Raw genomic sequence first — 19,659 nt, 5'->3', positions numbered from 1 at the left:
ATCTATATATAAATTATATATTCAAACTAAACAATATATTTTTAAAAAATAAGAAATTGCCCTCTTAAATGATAAATGATATATTATTTAACCAAAAAATTAATTGATGCAACAAAAAGGACTAAAATATTTTGTTATTTTTCTATAATAGATATTCCAAAGATCTTAACGTTTTTAATTGCCTATTTTATAGGATTTTTAATAAATTAAACCTAACCAAAATAATTTAAATTCATTATCAATACATCGTATTGAAATGAAGCCGACAGTACTCCTTCAAAATATATATTGACAAAAATCGCAATTTTTCCTGAGTATATATATGGAAAAATTGCAAAAAAATGTCATGTATCAGAATTCAATAAAACATTCGCTGTTTGTTAATAATATGGCCAGAAAAACGTTAAACCCATCAGTTTTGATGTTTAGCTAACTGTTTTTGAGATATCTCAAAAAATATATTGTGTGCGATTTTAAGTAAAAAATTATTTTCCTTCATATTTTTTAAACTACTGAAAATTACACAAAATCAAGTTTAGCACTGAATTCAGCATATAATTTTATGTACGACCTTCAATTTTCAGCAATATTATTACTATTAAAAGCACAGTTACAGTGAAAAGTCTAAAAATCGGCAAAAATTGCAATTTTTCCTGAGTATATGTATGGAAAATTTGAATTAAAAATGTTAGGTATCAGAATGCAATGAAACATTCACTGTTTATCAATAATATGGCCAGAAAAACTATAAACCCATCAGTTTTGATGTTTAGCTAACTGTTTTTGAGATATCTCAAAAAATATATTGTGTGCGATTTTAAGTAAAAAATTATTTTCCTTCATATTTTTTAAACTACTGAAAATTATATAAAAACAAGTTTAGCACTGAATTCGGCACACAATTTTATATACGACCTTCAATTTTCAGCGGGGTTAAACCCCTCCAAAACTATCCAAGATCCTGAAACGGTTGCAAATTAAATGTATAGGCCAGGAAACAATAAAATTATACAAACAATAAGTATACAGTAGAAAAAATCGATGTTCCAATCAATGTAACGTATAACAACATTGTATGACTTAGTTTAATTTTAATTTATGTACTTGATAGTTAAATTTGTCGAGTAAAACCTTGGCATACTTGAAAGAATTTAACTGAAAGTATTCTTTGGTTGGCAATATTCAAATTTATCGGTTAAAAAGTTGAAAAAAATGTAAATAAAGTAAAAGTATTCCGAAAAAAAAAATTAATGTTTATATTTGTGGTGTAACCAAGTAGATTCTCACATACCCAATATATTAAATATTGTATACGTTATATAAAAAGTTTTCTTAACAAGAATTATATTAATTACGAGATTCATGAAAGGGTTTGAGTGAAGTTGTCAAAATGTTCGAGTTGAATTCTCTTAACAAGTGAATTGAAAAGTCCCTGGCCTACCATAGTAAAACACATTTTTTTGGCAAAATTAGTTTTTTTATTCAACATAATTCCCTTCAAGGGTGATACACTGATTATAGCGACCCTCCAACTTTTCGTTACCATTTTTGTAGTACGATTTGCTTGATGTACGATGATCCTTTGCCTCAGTTTCGGCGATCTCCTCTTCATTCGACGAAAATTTCTTCCCAGCGACCATTCTTTTGAGATGTGAGAACATGAAACAGTCGCTGGGGGCCAGATCTGGAGAATACGGTGGATGAGGATAGTCAATGAAGATTATTCCATGCGCATCCCAAAAATACAGACGCCATAACCTTGCCAGCCGACTGTTGTGTTTTCCCACGCTTTGGAGCGGGTTCATCGTGTAACGTCCACTCGGATGACTGTTGATTGGACTTCGGTGTTAAATTTTTTTTTTTTTTTTTTTTTTTTTTTTTTTATAATTATATACATTGTTACTAGTCGTTGCCGACTAACCTACAATTTGTCCTTATAATAGCTTAAATCTAGGTATATATCTAATAGGACTCATCAGTCCTACATAGTCTCTAACATAATAATAATTGTTTTAACACTTTGAGTTTTTTCTAATGCACCTCACTGCACTACACTACAACACACTACACAAGTTCAAATGGTTTGGTCCTTTTGAGTCTGCGTCCGGTTTTGGTGTTGTCCAAGAGTTGTAATACTTCGAAATTAACATGAGAGTGAAGTCTCTCCTCATGTCTCTTTGCAATTCTTTTAATTTCTTGATTGACAGTCGGTATCTGAAGATCTCGATGTAAATAAATGGTCCGGTAATATCTGGGTGCACCTACGATGCTTCTTAGGACTTTGTTCTGGATCGGTGTTAAATGATGGAGCCATGTTTCATCCATTGACACATATCGACGCAAAAACTTGGGTTTATTACGCTTGGTCATCTTCAAATACTGGTCCGAATCATCAATTCGTCGTTGTTTTTGGTCAAAAGTGAGCCCGCGCGGCACCCACTTTGCACAGAGCTTTCTCATACCCAAATATTCGTGAATTATTCAAACTAAACAATATATATTTGAAAAATAAAAAAAATGCGCTCTTAAATGATAAATGATATATTATTTGACAAAAAATTAATTGTTGCAACAAAAAGGACTAAAATATTTTGTTATTTTTCTATAATAGATATTCTAAAGATCTTAACGTTTTTAATTACCTATTTTATAGGATTTTTAATAAATTAAGCCTAACCAAAATAATTTAAATTCATTATCAATACACTATATTGAAATGAAGCCGACAGTACTCCTCCAAAAAGATATTGATAAAAAGGTATTTATAAGCAGTGACATTATATGTTATCACCATATCAAAATCTTATTTAGTTAAGATATATAACGAATCAAAAATATAAATACCATAACCTTTAGCGTTGATATTTTAAAATGAAATCTGCCATAAATATTGGGAGTGTATTTTTGGCATAGCCAGATTCGAAGTACGTATTTTTAGATTTTTTTTCAACGGCATTTAATTACCCGAAATCATCTGTAACATACATTTTGCGAATTGTTGTTGGTGGTCAGGAATTTAGTGGTCGAGCTTATATATTCGATTAAAACGCAAGTAAACGCTTCCAAAAACCAAAACATGTCCACTCAACATTATTTCGAACTGTTTCGAATTAATATCAATGCTGTTGTGTAAATTGTGTGTTCATTTTGATGTTACTGTACTGTGTAAGACGCGATATATTGGTGAGTAAAATAAATAGTTTTTTTTTTAATTTCCTCGAATTAAATGGGTCAATATATGGTAATCGTGATTCTCGCTATGGTAAAATAAAATTATTATTGACGGTTATCGGTTGTTTAAGAAGTAAGAGGTCATTCAACGTGAACCGCATCAGTAATATCGAAATTTCTCTGTCTTTAAATCACTTTCTAGCTGAATCATCTTCTACACGTAAAGCATGATGATTTTTATTGTTAAAATAATCTGTAATATTTGTTATTATATATTGGAAACATTTATATAATTGCCCAACAACATTTTAATGTATATATTGTGATTCTTTTTTAAAATACTTCTGGTTCTTTGTTACGAAAAATGTTAAACGGTTTTCGAACAATATTTGCAAAAAAGCTGCATCTTCTGAGAATCTGAAAATCATCTTCTTTCCACGAATGTTATCTCCTCTACATAATAAATACCCATTCAAGTGTACGAAGTACAGAGAAATATTGTCGATACTCCCCAGACAAGGGGTGCCGACAGAAATCCTACCTCTCTCTCTTATGCGTTTGCCTGACGATGAAGCTACCTTTTTTCGTTGACCCTTCACAGTCAGACCTATTCCACTAGGAGTTCGGAAATGTTTTAGTCCGGGTAAATTAGACATGTGTCAGCGGATTTGAGGCAGGTCTATTTTTAACGTCATACATTTCCAGGAAATGACTAAAATAAATCTTTGTCTTTGACGAAAAAGGTCCATATCCTACTCAATATGTCAAATTAATTGAAATACATAAAAGTATTTATAGTACCATACAAATATATTCGAGAAATTACACAGACAATGATAATGAGTTAAGTCATTTAAATTATTAGTCTTATATGATTCATTTTACTATAGAATGAATCACATCTTATCAAAAAAAAAAGTTGAAATATAATATTGACTGAAACGGTATTGTTATTATGTTGTTAACAAAAAATAAAGGAGATAAATGCGTATATCTTACGGGAAATAGCGTTTTAACATAAAAAAGATTAATAAGTATACTTAGGACATCATTTTGAACTAGTTCAAAGAAAGAGACAGTAACATGAAGCCTTAAAACGGAATAACCTTCGGGAATAATTGCTCGATATTTGCTTTTTTCAAGACAATGACTTCCAGCGTTAATATTTCCACGCATATTAAATATCGTTTCGCAAAAAAAACATGTAATGGGTTAGGTATATACTAATAACAGTTTTCAGTTTCTTTGTAAACTTGAAAATACTTGGCAGGTGAAATTAAAATGGCTAGATTTTTTATACTAGTATTTTTTTAGGTAATTACCAAAATATAAATATAATTGATGGTGACAAGCATTGTTTTATAGTAATAGGGCTAATGTTACTGATTTTAATTACATTTATAAGGACTGTGAATTAATTTCAAGCGGATTTTTATTGTTTTATCATGGAAAAATGTTTTCTCATCATTTTAGTAGCACGTACGCCATAGAGTGTTGTCAATGGCGTTGCATTGACTGTTATTCTTCCATTTCTCAACTCAAACTCACCAATAGGAATCGATAGTGATGATCAATAGTGATTCTCTTATGAGTTCGTTCTGGTTATACATCGGTTTCCTCATTCGAATTCTATAGATTTATTTATTGTTAAAACCACTCTTCTACAAGCATTTAAACTTCGTTAAATCGGCATATCTTAGAATGTAAAATGTTATTAGAGATATTCGGGATGAAATATATGCATAATTAATCCACAGTCGTAATTTATTAAAGAATTTGAACATTTAAAATAATTATGGGAACACAAACAATGTAAAATTAAACTTTTTATGTTCGCAATTATGTAAATATGTTTTACAATATATAAAATAACTTTTATTATCATAATATAATGTTGAAATTTAAAATTGATTGATATAATACCGTATAACGTGGATATTAACGAAAAAATAACGCGAGAACACTTATAATGTGGAACATTCAAACTCGACTGGTCTAAATATGGCGCCAGCGCATTAAAACCGGCAATGTATATCAAGATTTTAGTTTCTCGGATCCGGTATTGAAGCACTGTCACTCTTCCGCGTTATCCTTCGTCAAAAAAAAACCTGGAAACACGTCCATGTCCTTTTAAAGCACCCCTGAAAGAAACAGTGTTAATTTCCTCATCACCCTTCACGACAACAGGGTTGTTGGGATGTAAAAAGGAAAGCGACATGGTGACCTAAAAAGTGTCGTACTAAAAATCGAGTGCGAATCCCCAGAAGATCAAATCTAACCCGGTCAAAGGAATATTTTTTTAAAATTATTTCGGGAAATTATTTAGAACACCCTTTAAAAAAATGTTTTCCTGTTTGTGGCAACTGTGGGAATGGTAATTGTAGCATGCTTTTAACGTTAATTTGCAAAGATAAATAAACACCACGTCGGATTCTGAAATGCATGTGTAGAATGTTGTTACGAAACTTGATTTAATAGAATGTAAATCGTGAACTTGTTTAAATCGACGTACGAGAGTTTATTAAAGTTTAGTAATCGGTTTATTGGAGTAAAACTGATATTTTACCAAGTCAGCGATAACAACAAATACACACAGTAATTTTTATCATCACCCATGACATATTTTTATCTGTTCATTTTAGAATAATAGAATTTCATAGTAAGCATGAGACATAACCACCATATCATTAATTTACATACCTTAGCCGTTCATTCATTATTCATCACTAATGGCTAGAAGACAGTGCTAACTAATTTAACCGTTACCAACAATATGAAATTAACCACCACAAATCATGTAGATTAATTATGATGTGAATATGATGACATATCGAAATTCTCTATTATTTTCAAGGTACCGAATGTTTCTTCACCACTATATTTATTAAGTTCTATTAATTTAACAAAATTTTAAGTTCACTAAGAATTATTATCATATTTTTGACAATCCTCTCTACATTTTTCGTAGACTAATTGTGGTATAATCTTCAAGTCCATCCGTGAATTTTCTTTTAGTGTTTTTTCTCGAAGTGGTAAAAGAAATCACACGAAGCCATATCAAGCGAGTAAGGTGCTCGATCGAAAACGATTGTTGAGTATTTTTTGCAAAGAAATTCAACTGTTTAGAGATAAATTCAATGGGGACGCATTTCATTTCAATCGTAATATTATGAATAAACTTAAAATATATGATCATATATTGAATCCAGTCTCTTACAATGAGTTTCTATATAATAAGCACCAACTTTATCGTCCACAATCCAGTAAATCAACTGCTCATTTTCAAATATTAAATTTCCGATATTTTACACAGAATATATAAAGAAAACATATACATCCTGTATATGTTATAGGGTTAAAAAAAACGAAACCCGCATATCCGGAACATCTGTTTTATATCGAAAAAGTTAAGACTGATATTTTTGTGGTGCTTTAATACACACCCTATGCATTTACATTACAACTCATACGAAGGTGTGTTAGGAATTAATTGGTACACTCACTAAGCTCTGGTATTACATTAAAAGATTTTGTTTTAATTACTTAGACATAGTTGGTGCTGATAAAAACTCACGTAACGTCGTTAAAACGTCGTAGAGGGGCAAAGTCGTCTACGAGGATGAAATAAATTGAGTTAATGAAATAACAGTTGTCTTTTCCTAATATGACGGGTATATCACTGCTTAAAATTTCAATGCGAGAACGTATTACAATATGTTTATTTTATGACGATTTAGATGAAATGAAGGACGAGGTCATACATAAAAACTATCCGATCTAGTTCGAATTTAATTACCTACGAACAATAGACTTATAAAGTAAAAAAAAAAGAAAACACGAAGGTGAATATGAGCGAGAAAGCTGTAATTGTGTCTTGTTTTCGTTTTAAAGCGCCTTTGCACTGGCACCAACCATCAGCTGAGCGTGTCTTTTGTTTGTGTGCACCCCACCAGGCTTCTTTCAGCGGTTCATTACCACATAAATAGAATTTTTTAAGAGGAACGCATTTATTTCAAAAGAACTGTTAATGAGTATATGCGGCGCATCTTAAAATATTTTAAAAAACCATATAGCTGCAAAGCATGAAAGGAATGTCATGTTATTTTTCAGGATCGACCCAAGCAAGATGGATAAAAGCCCAAAGCCTTCCAGTTTCGATAATACCAATCCTAATAACCTGGTTGTACCTAATAACGAAGCCGTTCAACATCCGGTACATCAGCATAAGACAGCGCCACATTATTATCCTTTGATACATCAACATCCCCAGATGAAGAATCATCCACACCAGATGCAATCGCCATTGTTGTTGAATATTAACAATCAACAGATGATTCATAGCACGGCTCATCGACACTTTCAACATTATCCTCAGTATGGAGTTAACGTGAATTCCAACGAGTATTCCCATCAGCACATATCCAAACCGAATATTGCAACGAATCAACAGAACACGGTCCAAATAGCGACGGTACAACAGAACAATTATGTAACCGATGAGAAGCAAGAACAAGTCCAAGCTAAGGCGACGATATCGAAAAGCAAAGTGAAAGAGGCGGAAAAGAAACAACTACGTTCGCCTTCTGCACGGAGACCACCCAATGCACCTGTGGCGATGCAAGGTTGGTTGCATAAACAAGGCTCCGAAGGATTTATGCTATGGAAAAAACGTTGGTTCGTCTTGTCGGAGTACTGTCTATTTTATTATAAAGGTAAGACAGTGATGATGTCTATTTTTATGTTATACGATGGGACGTAAATTTGTTGTAGGTTCTCAAGAGGAAAAATTGTTAGGGTCGATTTTGTTACCGTCGTATAAAGTGTCAGTTTGCGGGCCTGAGGATAAAGTTAACCGGAAGTTTGCATTTAAGTGCGAACACGCCAATATGAGAACGTACATATTGGCCGCTGATTCGCATGAGCTGATGATGCAATGGGTTCATATATTAAATTTAGCTTGTAACCTGCAAAATAACATGTAAGTAGCCCGAATCTCGTGATTTTGATGTTCGTCGCTTATTGATTTGATTTTTTTTCACAGAGAAGTTGCATCTGAATTTCAACGATCGCAAAATAATGAACCCGTGGCACTGAAAAGTGTATCCAATCAAAACACCGCATCCAACAAGGCGAACAACAATCCTGTCCACGTCCATAGCTCCAGTAACACGACTGATTTAAGCAACTCTAGTCAACAGGAACTAAATCAGTACAATCAGCCGCTTTATGCGAATGCCCCGCCCAAGCCACGACGCTTAACCGACGGTTATTGTTCCCCCGGTCTGGAGGTATTCGAACGTTATCCAAACTACGTGGGACCCAGCGGTGGCACGAAGAGCCCGTCCAGCAGTTACGGGCGGCAAATAGAACAACAGAATAATCGGCCGGATTTACAAATTTACGGGGAGAGAATATTTTTAGGGCCCCAGAACGTCGATAGGAGAACACCCGACACTTACGGACGATCCAACTTGACAAAATATCGAAATCCTTCGGATTATGAAGACATATACGCGGAACAGAGCGCGTACAAAAGACCGTTGAGTCCCGTGGCGTCGGACAATTTAATTAAAAAAGGATACCCCACCGTTAATTTAGGTTATCCCATGAAGGGCTATGCTCCCCCGCCTGTTGAAATGTTACGACCTCATTACCCAGATCCCATTCAGATGCGTAAACCTCCCGTACAGGCGATCTCGAGGCCTCATAGCGCCGACTTCTTAGAATATAAGCCGAATAAACTAGAACCGAGTCCGTCCAATATCGCGGTGTCACAACAAACGAGACCTAAATCAAGTTTGGACATAAACATTAGCTCAAAAGACTGCGACACTGCCACGCCTAGAACGAACTTCGTAGATCGCGAGAGAAACAGAGACAACGACTATTTTTATTCGCAAGAGAGGTATGCGGAGAAAATGCGAAAAAGTGCCCAATATCTACAGAAAATGCCAATTAAATATCAGCCAGTCGATCCAAGCCATCGCAAACACAGAGAACGATATGACGTAGACCTTCCCAATGCTTACGGTTATAATTATCCTTTTAGAGAACCGACAGAAACTTCGGTCAATATACAACCAGTGCGTAGCAGGAGTGCTCTTAGTGAAGGCTCACTTCTTTGCGCTCAGGACATAGAAAACGAAAGCTTAAACAGGGAATGTGCGATGAGTCACGAACAACACATGAACCATAATATCAGAAACGTCAATCAAGAACAGTTCATACGCTCGGCAAGTGCACGTTTATCACAAAGTAACAGAGAAGACTCTAATTTAGAAGAAAACGTCAACAGAATGGAAGGAGAACGAAAGGTAAGTCTAATTTAGTTCAACTCAATTAATTAAGATGGTATTCCAGTCTATAGTCTATCCAAAGTTATTTTATACATACGTCATCTAAATGTGTGACGTCAAAACGTCGCAATGTTGCCGTATCAACTCAGAGTTTTAGTTCAGTTTGGCTTTGACATACAACAAAATTCTAATATAAATAAAATAACTAAACAAAAATGCTGTTATCAAATATAATTTATTTTAACATTATAGTAAATCTAATGTATATATTATCGAAGGACTTATAACCACAATTACGTACACAGTTATAATAGTTTGTAGGTTACGGTGGTTTTTAATATATTTTCTTTGAAGTCTTTTCCATATCACATGTAGTTGTATCCCCTGGAGGCCTAATCCACCTAATTAACAATTCTATATCCAAGTAATATATTTTAGAGAGCATATTTACTTATTACGCTTAGTTCTTGTGTCCTTCGACACAGTGTCTCTTTGTAAAGACATTTTGATATTGACTGTGACTCCTTCGTTTGTTCTGTAAATCCCGTTTGTTCCCAGCAGTCGTAATTTTGGTGAAAAAAATTTGTTTGACTTTTTTAATTTTTATTCTATAGAAAAATCTATGGTGAAGGCTGACACCGAACTTTGTGGAATTTGGGACATTATGTCAACCGTTTTGAAAAAAGTAGTTTCAAGAAAAAAGTTGTTTTTAGATATCGCGTCACTAAAACAGCTATAATCTATCCATCTGAACAGCCAATGCACTTTGTAACCTTTAATTATTATTACTAATGTTTTGAAGAATTTTGTAGACATTTGGCAACAGTGCCAACCACATCAAACAGCATACTATCTCTTTTTCACTAGGGTCAAAAAAGAGAATAAATAGTCGCTCCGAGTTTAAAACGAATTTTACATTTTTACATACTACATTTCACAATATATTCAACGTCATCTATGACGTGAATTGGCTGTTTTGTTTGAAGTGCTATATATCTCCAAAATTAATTTATTTATATTTTTTTTATAAAATCTTTATTAGATACGCTTAGTACAATCTTAATTTACAATTAATTTATTACTACTTTTCTTATGTACTTGGATTAATTCACAAGCAAGACAAGTGCGAGAAAATACATCAATATTGTATTCCTCAATTATAAAATTATAATAACTTATAGCTATAGTTTACACTAAAGGTATACACTTTATATAAGTTCGTATTGTTTGGTTCACTTCAATCTCCTGACATTCTGCACGCTGTCCAGTAGATGTATTGCTTCCACGTTAGTATGATTTAGTAATCTTCTTTCGTGTTTCAAGGCGAAATCTTGGATAACTTCGCATATCCATTTGATTTCCAGGTCATCGTGCAGTTCTTCGTTGGTTACATAGCGATAGGCATTGATAATCAATCGAATAACCTTGTTTTGACAGCGTTGTATGACTAGTTGATTTGAATTTTTAGTGCAACCCCATATTTGCACCCCATAGGTCCAAATTGGCTTTATAATCGTATTATAGATCAACCTCTTTGATTTTAGATCAAATTAAGAGTATCTTCGGACTAACCAGTATAGTTGTTTTATTTTGGTTCTAATGTGTTTTGCTTTTTGTCTAACGTGATGCTAATTTATATTTAAATTGCAAATATGAAAACCAAGATTTTTCAAGCTCCCTGATTAGAATATCTCCTTAAAAGAAAAATCTGGTCTAGACGTATTCATTTTAACATAAAAATATTTTTTTCGTATATATCATTGTGTTAGAATTTTTTATTAGCCGGAAATTCATCGTAACCTCTAATTTCTGTAAATAATGAAATAATTTTGATACGAAAATGGTAATGGAGATAAAGAGTTATAAAATGAAAAATTCTATACCAGATATTAAGTAAGTAAACATTTAAAATGTGAAAACCCCCATCTAGCGTGAAGAATCGATGAAGAGATTATTAGAATGGAAGCAACGAATGCTTCAGTCACCTCTAAATCGAAAGTCCCACACTCAACACTACCGAGGCTATCCTGTAGGAAAAGAAAACATTTATAACTATCAGAACTACGCAGTTGACAGGAAGCAGAAAAAGACCGTCGTGCCAAACAAGAAAACGGTGCATAACATGGTTCAATATAATAGTTACTCCTCTGATGACGAAGGTAAGTTTTTGAGGTTATGAATGATAAACGTGAGGATATTGATCTTACATTACATCTTTAACGTTCATTGATATCCTCTCGTCCTTTTTTTTTGGTTTATTATTGGTTCGTGACGCGTTATTTTATATAATATATATGCACATATATATATATTTTTAATTTTATGAATATGGTGTTGGTTCTTTTGGGAGTAGTATCTATAGGTCCTTCCTGCCTGACTTGAGTCTTATTTATCTGTGACTAACACCTTAACTTCCGTAACAAATACTAACAGATTAATGAAAGCTCTGATGGCAATGGACACTTATCTTGATGTAAATTTTTTATGGGTTCAGACAATGGGGAGAGATCAAGCAAGACAAGTATGCACTCACAGGCAGGACTGACCATGGACACATTTCCGAATAATTCTGATTCACATACACATGCACCATTCACTTCTACCACTACTTTAGAGCTTTCCGAGGAGCCTGCTGCATCTTCGACTATTTTAACCGAAACTTCGAAATCGGATGACTGCCACTTCCAAATGTCTTGCATCGGTGATAGTGATTTTAACGAGACTACAGTAACAACCGATATCAAGTCCAGTGGGGCCCTGGTCAAGGCTATTCTGTCTGAATTTCAAAATCCTTCGCCAGAAGAGACATCGATTTTAGAAGGCAACTATATGCCAATGTCACCGAAGAAAAGCATCCTACAATCACGTAGTGATACAAATAGTGATGTTACCGTTACTTTTAACGACCCGGAGGAGAATCATTACGTCGAAATGACTCGAGCCGTTGATAGTTCTTTAATGGAGTCCAATGAAACGGATAAAAATGATCAACAACAATACGAAATGGTTTGTTTTGGTGAGGGTAGGTCGGAACCAGTTTATATGGAGGTACCGGGTTTGAAAAATCAAAACGAAATTCAAGACAACGAAGAGCTTCCGGATATTCTAAAGTCGCCAGTCAATCAACATAATAAAGACGATAAATCCGATAGTTCCGATGCTGACGATGAAGCTTCCAAAGATCTCGAATCTTTGGAAAACCCTAACCAACACAGGTTTAGTTTATCAGATACATTTCGACCAGCGTCATATTATTTAGGAGTGAGCAAAATCATTCCTGAATTCCAAGACAGTTCTGATAGTGAACTTGTATCACCACCACCGATTCCAACTAGTTCACCTCCACTAGACGACGATGACTATATACCAACAATTCGTTCGAAAAATGAACATTTCGTACCAACTTTGCAAAACAGAAACTCAGACCAGTACTTCAACAGTAACAATCGATCTAAGAAAAGTCCAACGAAAGAATCGAGGGAGAAATTCGACGCGAACACCAGTTTCATGTCACTAAAGGATTTTAAAGATCATGAGGTTCCAACGATGAGTTACAGGGATCTGGAACAAAGTATCAGTATGAGTAGGCTTTCTTCTAACAGTGATTCTATGGCAGAATTGTCGATAGCCAATAAAAGGAGACCTCTATCTGATGATTATGGTACTCCCACGGAATATGGTAAAATAGAAGATATAACGGGGGTGAAAAAATATTTCGAGAACCTCAAATTAGAGGAGGAAAGTGATGACGCAGAAAAAGAAGGTGATGTACCGGCTTATGAGAACTTTTTAGTTGGAAAACAGGTGGTTTCGCAGGATGCGAGTTTTTCTGAAGCTCAGATCAACAGTGCTCTGAAAAAACACGCTGTTTCATCAAGCCCCGTAGCTGATTTTCGGCCTAGAGGACGTCCAGAAAGTAGTTGCTCGGTCTCGGCTGAGATAAGTAGTTTTTTAGCTAATTCCAATAGATCCACTCCTGTTGTAAGCACAGTGGATCTGTCCGGCAGTCAAATTGATATTCCACAGATCGCCCCGTACTATTATTCCGATTTATCTGGTAATATGTCAAGTTTGGAGGCATCATCGACGTTAAATAATCAACGCGAAAGCACAAACGGTAGTAAAAAAGACATTACGCGCATCATAAACCCTATTAAAGATACGACCCAAGGTGAGACATCATGCCGCGAGGAAAGTCCCAGTACCCTAGCAGCGGAAGCCAGATCCGTTTCAGTCGATTTCCTAAATTTGACGGACAAATCTGACAACATCGACAAAAAGAACATATACGAATCCGACACATTAAAACGGCAAAAAATCGAATTCCAAAACCTGGACATACATCCGGTTTCGAGAAATGTTTACGTCCACAGAAAAAGCGACAAATTCGACGAGATCGATTTGAGAACAGAAAAGTTCGTTAGAAAATCGTATTCCTTGGAGGGGCTCCTCGAAAATGTTCTTAACGAAAACATTGCAAGCGAGCAATCATCTCGAGAACGAGCAACTACAGCGACCGAACATAACACTGCTTCGGAAGGCAGTTATTTGTGGGAGGAAGACTCGATATGGAGAGAACAACTGAGATCGGTGAGCCAGAGACATACAAAATCAATGGACGATTTGGATTGTATCGAAATAGATCAGGAAATCAGTCAGAAGAAGCCGCCCAGGGCGATAACTCGAGAAGTTACCTACGTAAACGATATACTGTTTAAACCCAGTGAAGTTGTCAATAAGAAAATGTCTAAAACAGCTAAAGCCGAAGTAAAAAAGAAAGGAAGTTTTTTAATCGATCGCGAAACACTTAGACAGTGGGATTTACTGTCTAGTGCTCCATCGGATGATCAACTACTAAAAATTGCAGGTGCCCAGGTTCCTCAAAGTCAAATGGTGGTAGATTTAGGTGAAGGTAGTAGTGATACCGGCGATAATGGAAACAATCCAGAGACAGGTATTACTTTTTTTATTTCTCTATGTATTTTTATTTTTATCTCCTTGTACGATAGTGTATATATCAATTTTTATATATAATTAACACTGTGATATATTCAAAATGCACATTTTACATACAATATAAAAAGGAATTAATAAAATTGTAAATCATCACTTCTAAAATCACAATAAAAATAATCAAACTCATACAAAAACAAAGGTAAGCATTATAAGATTCTTGTAGGCAATATTTACTTAATAAACATTTATGTGAGTTATTAGCAACGATGTCGGCAGTAATATGTGTGTCATAAAAATGAAAAATGTTTATTATTTCATAAAAATAAAAATAATCAAATATTGTTATCATAACAGAGTGAACAATAAAATATTGTCCTGATCACGTAACATAATTTTTACCAGCCAGTTTTTTGAATTAAAAAACGTTCCATAAATAAAAATTTTAGAAACAAAATAGCAAAGCATTGAAAGAACATCGTCGGTTATCCTCCATATTCACCAGACATTCACGTTGTGCCAATTTTTTTTTGGAAAAATAGGTGCTAAAAATGACTTTGAATGCTTTGAATTTTTATTTCAGAATAATGGGTTTCATTTTAAATCCCAACCCTCAAAATTTCTTATATACCAATAGTTTTATGTAAATACAAGGAAAAAACAACTATGAAACACTGAAATAATCCTTTTACTACAACAAATAAAATAAGAGTGAGTGGCAAGTTTATTTTTATAGCTTCTGGATCAATATCTATAAATCCCAGGGAGAGTACTTTGCAAAGAGACACATTTCCAAGAGCTATGGCCCCGAAAAGAAGCATCACTCCGAATTCGTCGTCTAATCTTCAAGCAAGAAGTATCACCAATATTGATAGAGCTATTTATAAACCCGATAAAAATAGGTAAAGGTCATTCATTAATACTTGTAGCATACATAAACGACGGACTAATTTATAGTTATCCCACTTGGATAAATCCACAACAATATATGTATGAACGGGAACAAGATTTTAGAACTTCCCAAAACGTAAGTTTATTATTCTGATGATGGCTTGGCAAATAAATTTGTGTAATCTTAAAGCGTTAAGTACTACGTGAAAAAAAAACAAGTTAATGGTGTTTATTTTATTTTAAATGCATTTTCTCTACCTTTTCGTAAAATATATATCATATTTATTATAAGAAACTCATTAAAGTAGTCGATTAAAGTTTCTTGCACTGACTTAAATATACAAAACTCCTATTAATTAACTTTACATTCAATGTTTCTTTTATGTGAAAAATAATATTAATAGGTCAATTGAAAAGTACCCGGCCTACCATAGTAAAATATATTTTTTGGCAAAATTAGTTTTTTTAATTCAACATAATTCCCTTCAAATACGATACACTGATTAAGCGACCCTTCAACTTTTTGATATCATTTTTGTGGTACGATTTGTCCTTTTCTTCAAAATTTTTTTCGAATTTTTTTTCCCAGCAAGCATTCTTTTGAGATCTGACAACAGCAAATAGTCGCTGGGGGCCAGATCTAGAGAATATGGTGGATGAGGAAGCAATTCGAAGCCCAATTCATGGATTTTTGCCATCGTTTTCACTGACTTGTGACACGGTGCATTGTCTTGGTAAAGCAGCACTTTCTTTTTCTTCAAATGCGGCCGTTTTTCGGCGATTTCGCCCTTCAAACGATCCAATAACGCTATGTAGTAGTCGCTGTTGACGGTCCTTCCTTTTTCAAGGTAGTCAATGAAAATTATTCTATGCGTATCCCAAAATACAGACGTCAAAACCTTGACAGCCGACTGTTGCGTTTTCCCACGCATTAGAGAGGGTTCATCGTGTGCAGTCCACTCAGATGACTGTCGATTGGACTTCGGAGTGAAATGATGGAGTCATGTTTCCTCCATAGTCACATATCGACCTAAAAACTCAGGTTTATTACGCTTGATCATATTCAAACATTGCTCCGAATCATCAACTCGTCGTTGTTTTTGATATGATGTACACATTCAATTTACGGTCATTCAAAATAATTTTGTGGATTTTTTTAATGTTTTGGTCGGTAACAACCTCTCTTGGGTGTCCACTGCGTTCACCGTCTTCGGTGCTCATTTCACCACATCTAAACTTAGCATACCAATGCTTGATGGTTGATTTTCCTGGGGTAGTGTCCGGAAACTTGGCATCAAGTCAAGTTTTTTCTTCAAATGTTCAACTGTTTTTTCCCTTCAAAAAGCAATATTTTATCAACACGCGAAATTCCTTTTTATCCATTTTTTTCACAATAACAAAAGTTGCTTCACTCAAAATGCTATAATTCACAAACTAATGATCCGACAGCTGTCAAATTTATACACACATCTTTTGAGGGTTAGGGCTAACTAAAAAACGGATATTGGTTTAATTCTAGTAGCGCCATCTATGTGCCAGGCCGGATACTTTTCAATTGACCTGTTATGACATTTACGTTTTAAAGATGAAGTTCACAATCGTTCTTATTCCAAATTCTCATGATAATTAATCAATGATTATTTATTTCAAACAAACGAACAAAAAGGCTATATTTTAGCGCTGTAATTTTTACAAGCATATTTGCTGATCCAACACTGAATGTATGCACAAGTTCCTCTGTTTAAAACTTACCAAAACAATATTTTTAAAGGAACTAGCTACTAAAAACAAAATGAACGTATCCGCTGGAGAACTTTTGGGTCGTACTCACGAAGAGTTGGTTTTGCTTTTGATACAGCTTCGTAGACAACAGGCTCAGACGTTTCAGGCAATCGAAAATTGCTACGATGAAATCGAAATTTTACAGGTTTGACGTCATCAGAGATGTTTCACCACTAACGATTTTCCTCATAATTTTCTTCGCACTAACTGTTTGTCTCCTGGGTGATGGGGTTTAAACATCCGGCTTTCTCTTAACACATTTGGGTGTCACCGTTGCTAAAAAATCATCTTAATACCCGAATAATATTTTTTTAGATTGACATGCATGCAAACATGGATCATATGCAAAGGATGGAAAACCTCCAAAAATTGGAACGTATTAAACAGAATCTTTTGGAGTTAGAGAAGCAGTACGAGAAAAGAAAACCATTAGTGAATCTAGTTGATAATATGGTTAAATTAGGATCGTTGTATAGAAATCCTAACGAGAGAAACGATATGACGAGACATATCCGTGAAAGACTCGAATTCAATCAGCATATCCAAGAAAGGCGGCTCTTAGCTGAAGAGAAACGAGACTGGAATAGAATTGAGCCTAGTCATGTCCAGTTACAAGAAAAAGTACGGCAACTGTATCAATTAGATGGTCTAATACAAGAAGAATCGAGAAATCTTCATAATCTACAACGAGACAAAGAAGACATTGAAAGAGCTCTTGGCGGATTGAGGAACAGATTGGTGAAAGGTTTAAATAATCCGGAAGAAATTGAGCAGGCGCGTAGGCAACAGTTCGTTTTAGAAAACGAACTCAGCAGAGTCCATTTGATGTTGGCACAAAACTCGAAGAAGCTTGAAGAGACAGTTGCAGGAAATGCCAGGTTAGAACAGGAGCTTCTGGTTCTAAAACAAAAACTGCAGAGTTCCAGACATCAAAGGAGCTCTCCACAATTTTCAAACGCAGGTATAAGCTTAATTCATAAATACCAAAACTGTGAATTAGTTTTGATGACTTTACAACAGACGAGTATAAATTATATCATACCCGCGGTATTCAACAGACTTTGCCACTCAAAAACGTCAAAAAATGATAAAATGATCAAAAAAATCTTCAAAATTAATTCACTATCCTTTTATTTTTATACAAATGATTTTATCCGTAACATTTAATTATCAGGTGACAGCTTGCCATATTTATCTGGTACCAGTCAAGTATTGGAGACTGATTTAGAGAAGGTTCAGAAAAAAATAGGAGACTTACAAAAACAGCGCGAAGAACTCAGTTTACAAGTTAGACAACTCACTGACCGATCAACAACTCCCCATTCACATCAAAACTTACATCAGTCTCATCCTGACAACCAATCTGGTAAGTTTCTTAGTTTCAACATTTACTCTAATAATATAACTACAATGGACTCCTTCCTTATAGTCAATAAAAAGAAACCAACATCTTTCTGGAGAGAAACTGATCTGGATACAATGAACTATATTGATCATGGTTATGAAAGTTACTCTAGCTCATCCACAACTCCCCTGTATATTAACACTGATATAAAATCGATGGGAACGGGGGATTTTGCAGAAAGGAACATGAAAACTAGCGATTCTACTAGTGATGATACCGCGTTATCGTCAAATCAGCTGGAGAAACAAGAAATTAAAACTGTGAGAATTGTTAAGAGAGAATCAGAACGCCGACAAAGAGATAGAGAAAAGACTTTTAACGGAAAGTGTGATCCCCTTGTAGAAGAAGATGATTCATCACAAGGATCATCTGTTCTTTTTAGACCTACGTCTCTACCGCAAAAATTGCCATTTGAACAACAGCATCATTCTTTGCCGACTAGGACAAGCCATCAAAAACCAGCAGAACTAAGTCCGGTATTTAAAAGTGAAGCTGCGCGTCAAATTATAACGGAAGTTTCCAAGAAAGGTCCTACTGTCCAAGGACAAAGAAGAGCTGTCCCTAAAGAGCGCAGGAGACACCATACAGCACCGCATGACAATTTAGTTGGTTTGGGTAGTTTGGATGGTCGTCGAGCTAGAGACGATCTAGATATTGAACGAGCTTTAAGGCAAAGAATAGATGCTCCAGATATAGTTCGTTCAACTTTAAGTAACAAAGAGCTGAAATATAATGAAGAAACTATTGATAATATATTAAGCACTCCAAATAAAATATTGATTCCTGAGAGGTACATTCCTGAACAACTTCCACAGCCTAGTGCAGAAGAACAAGAAAAACGAAAGAAAAAAGTGGAGAGTATAAAGAAAATGCTGTCTGATACGGCCATCATCAGCACTCCAGCAACCACTAGTCATACAGGTAAAAGAAAATTTAAATTACAATCTCACATATAATAAACTATACTATATATATAGCAGATGATAAATCAGTCGATAAGAAACCAAATACAAGCGCAAAAAGTGCGTCAACCTCTAGTATTCTGGAAGAGAAGAAACAAAGAGAACATCTACTTCAATTGAATCAGATTCTAGCCAAACAAGTCATGGAAATTAGTAAAGTAGTAGCAGGTAAAGAAATTGTGTTGTTGTTTTATTTGCA

At 34.5% G+C, this 19,659-nt stretch overlaps 1 protein-coding gene across 10 annotated transcripts in view; it reads left to right on the top strand.

The window, feature by feature from the left end:
• kmr (pleckstrin homology domain-containing family A member kramer) overlaps window positions 1-19,659 on the top strand; it is a 32,502-nt gene that overhangs the window by 10,786 nt on the left and 2,057 nt on the right. For 2 of the 10 annotated variants that reach the window (XM_076405818.1, XM_076405811.1), the window contains exons 1-13: window positions 5,392-5,545; window positions 7,282-7,883; window positions 7,942-8,149; window positions 8,213-9,485; window positions 11,398-11,626; window positions 11,962-14,421; window positions 15,157-15,322; window positions 15,378-15,447; window positions 17,083-17,238; window positions 17,409-18,054; window positions 18,268-18,459; window positions 18,523-19,419; window positions 19,479-19,628. In XM_076405818.1, coding sequence (XP_076261933.1) covers window positions 5,514-5,545; window positions 7,282-7,883; window positions 7,942-8,149; window positions 8,213-9,485; window positions 11,398-11,626; window positions 11,962-14,421; window positions 15,157-15,322; window positions 15,378-15,447; window positions 17,083-17,238; window positions 17,409-18,054; window positions 18,268-18,459; window positions 18,523-19,419; window positions 19,479-19,628 — 7,081 coding nt within the window. In that variant the 5' untranslated portion in view covers window positions 5,392-5,513. Of the gene's footprint in view, window positions 1-2,809; window positions 2,925-2,992; window positions 3,184-5,391; window positions 5,546-7,281; window positions 7,884-7,941; window positions 8,150-8,212; window positions 9,486-11,397; window positions 11,627-11,961; window positions 14,422-15,156; window positions 15,323-15,377; window positions 15,448-17,082; window positions 17,239-17,408; window positions 18,055-18,267; window positions 18,460-18,522; window positions 19,420-19,475; window positions 19,629-19,659 lie in introns of those variants that run through there. The other 8 variants (XM_076405810.1, XM_076405817.1, XM_076405812.1 and 5 more) reach the window with 6 other exon arrangements.

Source organism: Rhynchophorus ferrugineus, unplaced genomic scaffold (genome assembly GCF_030347505.1).
Source record: "Rhynchophorus ferrugineus isolate W39M unplaced genomic scaffold, kcgeb_rfMv2 rfM5, whole genome shotgun sequence".
NCBI lineage: Eukaryota > Metazoa > Arthropoda > Insecta > Coleoptera > Curculionidae > Rhynchophorus > Rhynchophorus ferrugineus.
Note: the sequence above shows the minus strand (reverse complement) of the source record. Positions and strands in the feature narration are given on the sequence as shown.